Source organism: Rhinatrema bivittatum, chromosome 7 (genome assembly GCF_901001135.1).
Source record: "Rhinatrema bivittatum chromosome 7, aRhiBiv1.1, whole genome shotgun sequence".
NCBI classification, from domain to species: Eukaryota; Metazoa; Chordata; class Amphibia; order Gymnophiona; family Rhinatrematidae; genus Rhinatrema; species Rhinatrema bivittatum.
The window spans coordinates 185,682,868-185,695,581 of NC_042621.1; the positions used below are offsets into that span (position 1 = coordinate 185,682,868).

The 12,714-nt window shown below is 41.9% G+C and overlaps 1 protein-coding gene across 1 annotated transcript in view; it reads left to right on the forward strand.

Annotated features, from left to right (window-relative positions):
* Window positions 1–7,988, forward strand: part of VSTM4 (V-set and transmembrane domain containing 4) — a 118,387-nt gene extending 110,399 nt beyond the window's left edge. Inside the window, exon 8 of the mRNA XM_029609623.1 lies at window positions 7,364–7,988. Coding sequence (XP_029465483.1) covers window positions 7,364–7,489 — 126 coding nt within the window. The 3' untranslated portion in view covers window positions 7,490–7,988. The remainder of the gene's footprint in view (window positions 1–7,363) is intronic.
* Window positions 7,989–12,714: the final 4,726 nt, after the last annotated feature.

The window sequence follows — 12,714 nt, forward strand, 5'->3', positions numbered from 1 at the left end:
CTTTTCCCTAAATAGCATCCAATTAAAATAACAATGTCATTGGTAAATACAGCATTTACATGTCCTTCACCATGGGCTATTTTGTTTTACTACCTGAGAAACCTGATTAAATCCTCTGTTATGCACACTAGACTTCATTCAAATTGCTCATGTTTGGGTACTTTTCCTGTCCTGATTGCTTCTTTTCTTTTTCTTTTTTTTTCATTGATGCTGTGATAGATTGATATGTACTAATTAGGGTGGAAAATGAATAGTCAGGCTTAAATAGACAGTGATCTCCCACTAGCTAGTTTATTAGTTTAGTAGACAAGATTTTGGTTTGAAGGGTTGTAAATTCCAAGTGCCAGGATCCTCAGGTGGGGAAACAGACTACAGCATGAGTAAACTCTCACAAAAGCCATCAAGTAGGAAAACCAGTGCTTATGATGTGCAGGCTAATGTTACTCCATTCAGTAGTCTAAAATAATAGTAAGATCATTGCTAAGTTATATGAAAATAAATCAATCAGATTCTTTGTTACTTACTAAAAGCTTATGAAAACTCTTAGCATGTGGCATCTTGACACATATATCATTTTACTATGGATATTGTTTAGTTCTCTGAGCAAAATGTAAGTATTGTTTTCTTGAAAAAAAATATTGAGGTAACATATTTTGGCAATTAGCTGTATAGAAAATATCAATGAAACTAACCAGTGATATCTGATCAATAAATGGATGACTGCTGTAGTATCAAATGTTACTTGAAAGAGAATTGTTTTTTAAGGGTGTCTTGGCTTTCTTGCACCGTTATTATACATCTTTTGTTAGAAATTGTATATACTTTATAATGTTGAACCTCCTGTGTGTTTTCTTCATATTTTCAATCAAATTATTACATACAAGAAATATGCATAGGGGAAATTATTCTACACATTTTATGGTGTGCTGTTGCTGGTAGCGGTAATTGAAGTACCCTTTCCATTTATGAAAGTGCTAATTTTATTTGGTTTTATTGCTTTTCTAGATGCAATTATTTATTTAGTGTGCTTTGGCTTTATTAAATTATGTTTACTATAGGAACATCATAAAAATGTATGAAAACAACACATCAGCCAAGCCTGCCCAGTGACCTGTATTAAGGAATATAGTGTTATTTTTCATATTCAAACATAACAGAATAACGAACAAATAAACAGATAATCTACACTACAAAACAATGCAATTTTGAGGTAATACAATAAAACACCTGGACAATATGATTTCATAAATCTTGGTTCTAAAATTTACATGAGCTGGGCGTTGTACAGTTATTTTTAGGACACATGGTGTTTTCTAAATGGAACCATTATAACATGAAATTAAATTAAATTGAGATGCAGGGAGTTAATGTGCATTCAGCATGCCCTGGAGCAGTTCATTTCTACAGAGCAATGTAAATACAGCAGAGCCCTAATAAATGCATACCCTTTTGGTGCCCCGAAAATGATTCCTGTAACAGGTCTCACCCTTTAATAGATGTTCATGGAAGTAGACTCTGCTATGCACTGTTTTAAGAGCAAGCTATGCAAAAAGCTTTACTTTTTATAACGGATATATGTAAAAGTCTTGGAAACTTGGTTCCATGTGATTTGCAAAGCTGTACATTTCATTCTTAAATTCTGTTTATATTATGAATATCATTGTGATGGTGTGCGAGTTAGCTGACCTTTGCATTTCTTCAGAACTGATAAGATAGCTTAAGGAGTGGTTAAAGGCTTGGCAATTAAGATTCAAAGCCACAATTGCAGAGTCGTGTACTTTGGGTGCAGCGGGGCAGAGCTAGGAGGGGGCCTCAGGGGCCGGTGCCCCCTCCCATTGGCCTCAGTCCCCCTCCTTTAGCAGCAGGATCATGCCGCATCTAAATCAGTCCTTAAAAGTGCAGCAGTTAGAAGGCCTGGAGGCCCCTAAATCATTCACTGCCAGTCCATGAGCCACTGCACCGTTATAAATGCTATGCTGACTTGAACAGGGAAACAACACTGCCCTTCAGTTAGTCCTGTAAAAATCTCTAAGGCCATCAAAGTATTTCTGTTTACTTTTGGCAGGTAATTATCCAGCCTCCTCTCATCACCTCAAAAGTTCAGGAGTTCAGGAATGCCTGCCTAGTTAGAAGGATGATTACGTAATTGCTCTATAGCAATCCTAAGAGATTAATACTTGCATAAACTAGCTACCATAACCATAGAGAGATAGTAAGAATCAACCATGGGAAGGAGAGAGTAAACATTAAAGAAAGAAGATAGCAGTTTTGTCAGAAATGAAAGGGTTTTGTAGGCACTACAGTAAAGATGGGGTATGGGCAAAGAGCTAGCACAGTGCCCTCCCAATTGGGTTCCCTCAAAAATTAAGTTTTGGCTATGCCCCTGGGGCACAGAAATAAATGGGGCATTATGCAATAGGGAGTGAAAAGCTGATGCACATTGATCAGAAGACAGACCTTAGTGTGATGGTGTCTGGTGATCTCGAGGTAACAAAACAATGTGATAAGGCAGTGGCCAGAGCCAGAGCTGGGGTATGTAGTTTAATTAAGGTGACCCTGAAGACTGATATTGATGTCATTAGGGATGTACAGAGGGATGCCATACGTTGCATTCGGGATTCGTATTCGTCAGGGGGCAGATACGTTGAATTCGGCAAGGGGGCCCCCGATACGTTTATACGTCAATTCCTATTTGTTTCCCCGCTAAAATTAAATTAACTACAACCCCCCCTCCTGACCTCTCCTCCCAAGACTTACCAAAACTCCCTGGTGGTCCAGCTGGGCATCCGGGAGCCATCCCCTGCACTCACAACCTCGGCTGCCGGTTTCAAAATGGCGCCGATAGCCTTTGACCTACTATGTCACAGGGGCTACCGGTGCCATTGGTCAGCCCCTGTCACATGGCCATTGGCGCTATCTTGTGCTCCTACCATGTGACAGGGGCTGACCAATGGCACCGGTAGCCCCTGGTGACATAGTAAGGACAAAGGCTATCAGCGCCATTTTGATTACTGGCAGCCGACGACCCGAGTGCAGGAGATCGCTCCTGGACCCCCGCTGGACCACCAGGGACTTTTGGCAAGTCTTGGAGGACCTTCCTGACCCCCACAAGACTTGCCAAAAGTCCAGCGGGGGTCTGGGAGCGACCTCCTGCATTCCAGGTCAAAGGCTATCGGCGCCATTTTGAAACCTGCAGCCAAGAGTTTGAGTGCAGGGGATGGCTCCCGGACCCCTTGCTCCTTTAGGCGACCGAATAATTCAGCGAAGATTCATTGCATTCGTGGGGAATCGTGATACGTTTCGCTTCCCCATGAATACAACGAATATGGCCCTATACGATGTGGATTCCCAATTCGTAGGGAACGAATGCACACCCCTAGATGTCACTATTTTAAAGGTTATTGAAAATCTTGGAGAAGAATGAGGGAGTTGGAGTTAGGAACTAGTTAGTTGTTGGAGGTAGATATTGAGTTGCTGAGCAGGTTGACTAGTTAGCCACATAAACATATCCAGCTAACTTAGCCCATATATTCAAAGGCTAATTATAGGACAGTCCTATGGGCTGACCAGACTTAGCCAGATAACTTAGCCAGATAATCTAATGACTGTGGTAGTTATCGCAATACACAAATGCAAATGTTTTAAATGTATTCAAAAAGACAGGGTTGGGGAGGGGTTTGGGCAGGATCAATGAAAATTAGGGGCATTATCACACATTTTAACACTGGAAATAACTAAACCCTTTTTCCTAGTGTTAAGCTGTGCCATATGCCCAAAACATAATTTGCAACGGGCATGGGGAGTGGGGGAGAGATAGAGAAAGAGAGAGCCAGCCTCTGGGGTGGCACACATAATAGTCAACTATTTATACTGCTATTGGAGGGCCAGCTAGTAACTCAAAGTGAGGTTTTGGTGGTGATCTAGAGTTTGTGGGCCAGTTTTACATGCAGAGTGAGATATACGAACAGCACAGTACACCTCGGTGAAGATTTGAGTGATTTTGAATGAGGAAAGTCACACAAAGATGAGATTTCTACAATGTTCTCTCGCCCTAGCTTGATGGACTTTCTACCAGGGGCAGGGCATGATAACTTTAATGCATGTCGCAATAAACTACCTATACGAAGCACTAAGATGTTACGTTAACTCTAAAATTATCATAGCCATGCCCCTTTTCCTATCGCGTGCATTATTCATGTAAAAATTATTGCATTTTGATAAATCTAGGACTAAATTGGCTCCTCCTTGGAATGCCCTTGCCCTGCCTGTCACTTAGCCAGCTAACTGTTTAGCCAGATTAATAGTTATCCTGCTAAGTGGCGGCCATTCAGCGGGGCCGAATATTCAGTCACTACTACTTAGCCATATAAGTCCTAACTTATCCAGGTAAGCAAAGCTGAATATGACTATATTGTTGGAATCATGTAATTTTTAGTCCGTCTCCACCCATGCTGGGACATGCCTCACCTACCCTCGGTGCTGCCTTGGAGTTCTCTGGGGTTGTGCCGAGACCCAAGGGCACACAATCCCCTCAAGATGGGATCGCTCTCCTAGTGCTCCCCACCCATAACAGAATGCAAGGCCTTCTCGAACAGGAAGGCCTTTCGTAACAAGTAATATGGTACAGACATTTAGGGCCGGATTTTCAAAAGGTTACGCACGCCGGGCCTATTTTCAAAAGGCCCGGTGACGCGTAAAGCCCCAGGACGCGTGTAAGTCCCAGGGTTTTACTAAAGGGGCGGGGCGTGGGCGGGGCGTGGGCGGGGCGTGGGCGGGGTCAGAGGCTCCTGGCACAGCGGCCATTTGCCGCTGTGTCTGGGATCGCGCACCAGCAACTTACTTCAGCCCCAGGGCTGAAGTAAGTTTTGTGACAAAAGACAGAAAAAGGAAAAGGTAGGGGGGAAAGGGCGGGGGAGGTAGGGGAAGGTGGGGTGGGGGGAAGGCAGTGCGGCTCGGTGCGGGCTCAGTGCACGCAAGGTGCACAATTGTGCACCCCCTTTTGCATGCCGACCCCCAATTTTATAACATGTGCACACCTGTGCGTGCATGTTATAAAATTGGGCGAACATGTGTGCGCGCCGGGTAGCATGCGCACATGTACGCCGCGCACGCTCCTTTTAAAATCTACCCCTTAATGAACAAGACACAAACTTTCAATGGAAAGGAAATTGTTAGGTTCCATATTAGGAGCTACCACCCAGGAAAAAGATCTAGGCATCATAGTGGATAATACTTTAAAATTGTCAGCTCAGTGTGCTGCAGCAGTCAAAAAAGCAAACAGAATGTTAGGAATTATTAGGAAGGGACTGGTTAATAAAATGGAAAATGTCATAATTCCTCTATATCGCTCCATGGTGAGACCACACCTTGAATACTGTGTACTATTCTGGTCGCCGCATCTCAAAAAAGATAAAGTTGCGATGGAGAAGGTACAGAGAAGGGCTACCAAAATGATAAAGGGGATGGAACAGCTCCCCTTTGAAGAAAGGCTGAAGAGGTTAGGGCTGTTCAGCTTGGAGAAGAGACGGCTGAGGAGGATATGATAGAGGTCTTTAAGATTATGAGAGGTCTTGAATGAGTAGATGTGTATCGGTTATTTACACTTTCGGATAATAGAAGGACTAGGGGGCATTCCATGAAGTTCGCAGGTAGCATATTTAAAACTAATTGGAGAAAATTCTTTTTCACTTAATGCACAATTAAGCTCTGGAATTTGTTGCCAGAGGATATCGTTAGTGCAGTTAGTGTAGCTGGGTTCAAAAAAGATTTGGATAAGTTCTTGGAGGAGAAGTCCATTAATGGCTATTAATCAAGTTTACTTAGGTAATAGCCACTGCTATTAATTGCATCAGTAGCATGGGATCTTATTTATTTTATTTATTTAGCATTTTTTTATATACCGATATCCGTTTGCACATCATATCGGTTTACATGAAACTTAAGGATCATCACCATAATAGTAGGTGATGCTTTTACAAGGAACATGGAACAACAAGGTGCATATATGGAACAACAATGTGATTATATAGAACAACAAATTGATTATAAAAGAATGACGTTATTTTACAGTCTACGTTGCTTAGGCATAGATGAAAAGAGTGAAATTTTGAGGAGGAAGTATGGTTAATGTTGTAGTAATAATTTTTGAGTGGAGAGAAAGAAGTAACAAAACGATTAACTGGCTAAATATAAGGGACAGAAACTGAACAAATAGGAAGGAAATTACACGAAACACGAACATAAGTGGTATCGAGGTGGGTACAGTTCTGCGTATTTACAGTTCTCGGCAATCTTCTTGGGCTTTGGGTAATTGCCAGGTTCTTGTGGCCTCTGTTGGAAACAGGATGCTGGGCTTGATGGACCCTTGGTCTGACCCAGCATCCTGACCTAGGGATCGTGATATGAATTTCCAAGGGGATAGGCTAAGAAACATTGTCAGCGAGTACTTTTTTTTTTTTACCAGAAGGGTACTAGATGCCTGGAATACCCTTCTGGAGAAAGTGGTGGAGACAAAAACAGTAATGGAATTAATAAAACAAATATGATGAACACAGAGGTTACCTGGTGGCAGAGCATGGTAGTGAAGCATTAGGTAACCTGTACAGAGCAGCAGTTGAGTCTATAACAGTACTGCTAGGCCTGCTTTTTGTTTCCAGGACTGTGTTAGGGTAGCCCACATGGCACAGCAGTTACAGCTTTCAACAGCACTAGATGGACTATTTTGGTTTTTATCTGTCATTGTCTACTATGTTACTATGCTTTATACTTCATATATCTGAGTACTAATCCACCACAGAGTGTAATCCAGTGCTGATTTTTAAGGGAATATCTGTTGAATATTTGTGATTCCAGTACTTTTTCATATAAAAAAAGGCAGAACTGCAAATACAAAAATTCACTGGACTACTGTAAATCCATTTTTAGAATTGGGAAAATGTTCTTTCTTTTGAAAAATCAGATTGACGGATTTACAGTTTATTTAGTTTCTATTTCAATTGTTACCTAAAAAATGAACCCTCCCAAGGTTGGATCCATGGAAGTTTTCTGCCTCTCAAAGAATATCGATAAAGTGGGCCCAGAAGCTGTGAGAAGGGGCAGGCGTTTCATAACACCCATATTATTCATAGGGTATCCTTACTGGGGCACCATACTGCATATACGCACAAGTACAATGAATTGCTTCCAAATCTAAATTACTACCTGGGATGCTAAATTTCAAATTTCTGCGCGTGCATCGACCTGCACCCAGGGATACAGTGATTGATTGTATAACTTACGCGTGTACAATAAAACATCTACCACAGAGTTTTAAAAGCCATTAAATCTTGTAACTCTTTTCTTTTCCTTGTGTTTTATTTTGCAGCCAAGAATTACAGAAGAGAGTTTAACATATGCTGAACTGGAACTGATGAAACCACCACAGCTAGCTAAAGGTGCCCCCACCAGCACTGTCTATGCACAGATCCTCTTTGAAGAAAACACGATGTAAACCGTTCTATAATGTATTTAATGCTCAATGGACTGTTATTTATAGAAATAAGAAAAATTCCATTATTTTTTTACTTTCAATTATGCACTTCAAGTTGGAGGATGTTTTTTTCATTTCATGAAATTTGATAAAGGTGTATAGAACTAATGAATTGTATGCATTTTACAGGGAGCTATGTGCTTGGATTCTCCTTTGTGTTTTATAACGTGTTTTATTTTGTAGCAAGTCAAGCATGTTAGTTGTTCTTAATTGTGAAGTGTGTTTACATTGCTAAAGATGATAAGATGAAATATGAAATTCTTGGTAGCTTCTGCACAAGGAAATATTTTAATAGTACTAGAAGCCTGTTAGACTATACTAATAGAGTCTTCATTATGATATTCTTTGTAAATATTTGGGAGTAGGAGTCATAATATATCATAAGCCTTGAAGATAAAAAAAAAAAAAAAGAAATAGCAAAATAAAATAACTTTGCTTTTATGTTTCATAGATGTCATCAGTAGCATGCAGTTAGTTAATAACTTGACTGAAATTATAAAATGAGCAATTTGGGAAATACCCATTACCACAATGAACCCAAAACTCATTGGTCTTTTCTGCCACTTCTTTTCAGACTTAGGGGCCGACGCGGGTTAAATAGGCCCTAATCCACCCCCTAATTGAATATTGGGATTAGCGCCTAATTTAACCCACGTCGGACGTGGAGTCAATGTAATAGCGCTCATCACATGCAAATACATGTGAATGAGGCTATTACTCATTCACTCCACATGCAAAAAAATAAATGTACATCTCAGACACACATTTATTGCTCAGCTATTAACGCCTGCCTGGAGCAGGCGTTAATAGCTGAGCGCAGGTAAAAGAAGTACAGAAAAGCAGAAAAAAACTGCTTTCCTGTACTTCTTTTTTTTAAGTAAAAAAAAAAAAAAAAAAAGAACTCGGCAGATCACCGAGTTATGACGATCAATGCCGGCAGCCATTTTCATTACTGCCAGACGGCCGGTTATGAAAACCGAAGCCGAGTTTACCGGCATCGGTCTTCATAACCGGCAGCCGCTGCGGGGTCGCGGCCCCCTAATTTGGATATTGCATGGCACCCCCCCCTTGTGGGTGCCATGCGCACGTTAGGAAAGAGGGCGCTGATTTTTAAGCGCCCGCTTTCCGTGAATTTATATTGCATCGGCCCCTTAAGAGGCAAAGCAGTAAGGGTGTTCTCTGTTCCAGAAGTCTTCCCTCCCCTCCTCATCTCTGCAGGCTGTCTTGGGAGGGAGGAGGTGCTGGAGCAGAAGTGCCACCTCATCCAGCCCTTCCACTCCTGTGCTGCAGGGAAGAGGAGAGGAAGGGGTGTGATCTTGAAGGAGACTGAGCAGCTATTCTGCTCCCAAATACAGCTCTGCCCTCCTGTTCTGCTGGAAGTGGAGGGAGGGGATGATCCTGAAGCAGATACTGCAAAGAACAGATACAAAAAAAAAAGAGAGTTGAATTAGCACAAGTTTGAAACTTGTGTGCAGCAGTGCCAATAATTAAGGCTTCAGCCCTGGCCTTGATGACTGGAACTATTGCTCACCAGTTTCGAATTTGTGTTAATTCAACCTTTTTTTGTGTCTGTTACCTAGGAATTCATTTCTGACAGGATGACTTAGAACAGGCGCTCTGCTTCCTTTTTTTTTACAGGACCTGATGAAGCAGAGCCCCCACATAAATGGAGTTTGAAAAGTGTGTTCGCATATATGTGTGTAAGAGAGAGATTGTGTGTGGTGTTGGGGCTGAGAGGGAGGACCCTGGCCACACCCCTTCGCACAGATCGCACCTGCCCCTGGCTTTGCTCACTCCATCTCCTCCCAAACCACCTCTGCTCCACAGTTCCACTTCCTTTATGGCTACAAATTAAGCCCTGGGTTAAGTAGGAAGTTATATGGCCACATAAGACCAAATAACCAAATAACCTAACCAGTTGTTTTCAAACAAACAGGTACTTTATTGCGCAATGGATAACGTTAGGGCGTTATCGTGTGTGGTAAAATGCTAATTAGGGGAAGGGGACGAGTGTGGGCGGTTTAGGGGTTGTTAGGACTTGGTAGCACTGCAGGCGATAATGTTTTTCACATAAAGGCAGCACACATTATCGCCGGCAGCACCGCGGGAAATAACCACCTTTTCCCGTGACGCTATGGGGGTGATAGTGTGCAGCCGGCTTCACACTATCGCTCCTTTTCTGGCCGCGGCTCATCATTCTGCTATATTTATATTTCTGCTATATTTATATTGATAGCAGAATGATGAATCTAGGCCATAGCCATTTATGTTTTTAGTTATCTGGTTAAAGTTAGCTGGATAACTTTAGAAAAGTATGTTCTTCGGGATGTTTATTCAACTGAATATATGGGACAAGTTATCTGCTAACCCTAACCAGATAACTTGTCCACTCAACTGAATATGGATCTCAGTGTTTCTGCTAAATGATACAGGTTGATGCTAATAAAATCTCCTCTTGACACCTCCTGAACACATTTACTGTGTGAATTCCTGCCCTGAAATATCATCTTGATATAAACTTTTCCTTTATTCAGACTTCATATCACATCTGATTATCAAAGATCATGTATTAAAATGTCTTTTCATTTGATATAATAAAAGGTATTACAGTCTACAAAGAGAATAGCAATAACACTCAAAATTGAACAGGATGCAATTGAATTTATATAATAATTAATATTGTAAAACAACTTTCCTACTGATCATCATTTAACTCAGAAATCATTGATTTTGTTTATATTTTATAAAATAAAGTTTTCACATTTGAAGTTCAAATTGAATTCCTAGTTTATTGTAGGACTCATCAGGGAGGATAGTGTTCAAACAACTGCACATGGCAGCATATACATGAGTATATGTTCACATGTATGTTTACCATAGTATTTTATGACATGCACATATCACATACATGTGCATATTATAAAATGCACATATGTTTATTCTACAACATACATGCATACATACAGGCTGACGTTCAAATACATTCAATGCATTGAAACCATTCTGTAAAATGAATGCTTGATCCTGGTGCTCTGTTCCCCCTAATCTTTATTGGCATCAATCATGCTGTTAATTCCCCCTTTCTCCCCCCCCCCCCCCTCGAGGGACAGAAACAAACACTGTATGAAAGCAAAAAGGTTTGTGATGGCGCAGGTTTAAAGGAAAACTGACCTGAAGCCATTTTTATTTGCTAGCAGAGAGGTGATCAGCGTGGTGGGCCTAGATGATGAAAAGGAGACCAAGTGCATGGCAGCAGAAGCAGATCGAGACAAGGAGGTAGTCGCACCCGAGGGAGAGAACGCAGGCCAGCCCACCTTTGCAGAGTTTCATGCTGGTTTGTTGAATTGAGGCAGGTTATGACATCATTCCGGGCTGAATTCAGTACAATGGTGGCTGAAGAGAAGGGAGAAGTCATGGCTCTGGGGTACTGCGTGACAGAAGTGGCAATGCATCTCGATGAGCAAGCCGTTGATTTGGCAGCATGGAAAGAGGAAGCCAGGGACTTAGTAAAAATGGCCCATGAATTAGAAGAGAAGTTAGAGGACCTTGAAAATAGATCCCATAAGGCAAATCTATGGTTCAGGGAAGTGAAGGAAATGCCTGAGTTCACAGACTGTCTTCAAACTGTGTCTAGCATCTGCACAGCGACCTTGGGGTTGAATGGTAATGAGGCACTCATTTTGATAGATCAAATTGGATAGAGCACACAGGACTGGGGGGGAGGGGGAGGGGCAAGAGGTAATATGCCGAGGGATATAGTGGTATGTTTCCTTAGCTATGTGGTCAAGGAAAAAGTGGCCATGCTGGACAGATGATTGGAACACATCATGTGGAAGAATCAAAAAGTTGCTTTTTCAATACCTGTCAGCAAGCACTATTAAAAAGCATAGAGACTTCAGAGGAGTCATCGCCATCCTGAAAAAAGAGAAGGTTAAATACTGCTGTCTGTTTCCATTTGGCCTACAGTTCTCTGTGCAGGGTAAATCTGCTAAGGTGAAAACGGTGGGCATGCTATGGGTTTCCTCTGAGATGTGGGTATTGCAATGCTGGCCGAGACACAGTCTATGAATACAGTCCTCCTAACTAGTAGGAAGGAAGATCAGACCAGGTGGCAGATGGTTCCAGGATCAGGAAGGAGGCTACGAGACAGTTGGGCAATCTCTCGTCACCTGGAATGAGGAGTGTGTGAGGATGGGACTGTAGAGACTGGTTAAGGATATGGGATGAAGACATCTTTTTATGGGGCTCCCAGAATGAGAATTTATTTTAACGATTAAGGACATGGTTGTATTGGGGATTAATGTCCATGTGGTTGGGGTCTGGGGTCTGTTAATGTTTAACGATTAAGGACATGGTTGTATTGGGGATTAATGTCCATGTGGTTGGGGTCTGTCTGTTTGAGATTGGGAGGACCTGGGTGATAGCTATCATGGTGGGATGGGGTCATTCCTTCAGAGGGAAAGGGTACATCAAAAGGTGGTGTGGTGCATTTTGGGGGTATGGGAAGGGGGAAGGAGGAAGGGGGACTGGGGGGGAGGTTGTGTTGTGAAGGGAAGAACCAGAGAGGGGTTGGGGGAGAATGTGGTGGGGATAGTGTGTGTGAGGGAGGGAGGATGTTTGAGTGTGACTGAGGGGTAGGAGGAGTCAGGTAACATGTTTACATGATGGGGGTAATACAAATAATGTCTTTGAATGTGAAGGGTTTTTTAACTCACCACTGAACAGAAAATTATTGCTAAGGGAAGCAGAGAATATGAGGGCAAATATAATCTAACAGGAATCAGATCTGAGAACAAGATTTAGTAAGTTGATGCATTCTAAAAAATTCCCTACACAATATTTTGCAATGGCTACTAAGGATAGTAAATATGGGGGGTGGGGATTTTGTCCGCATGCACTTTGACATTTGACATTAAAGCAGTGATTAGGGATCTGTTGGGCAGATTCCTGATGCTGATAGTGGTGATTCATGGCAAACTATTTTCATTAGTTAATGTATATGTCCCAATACCAACCAGGTGATTATCTGAATTTGCTGCTAACACCCTTTTAGGATGGGCAGAAGGGCATATTAAAATGGGAGGTGATTTTAATATGATATGTTATCCTTTTTTTAGATACCTTGGGGGGGGGGGGAGGGGGGGCTGTGTCAGTGGGCCTCACAACTGCAGAGACGAAGTCTGACA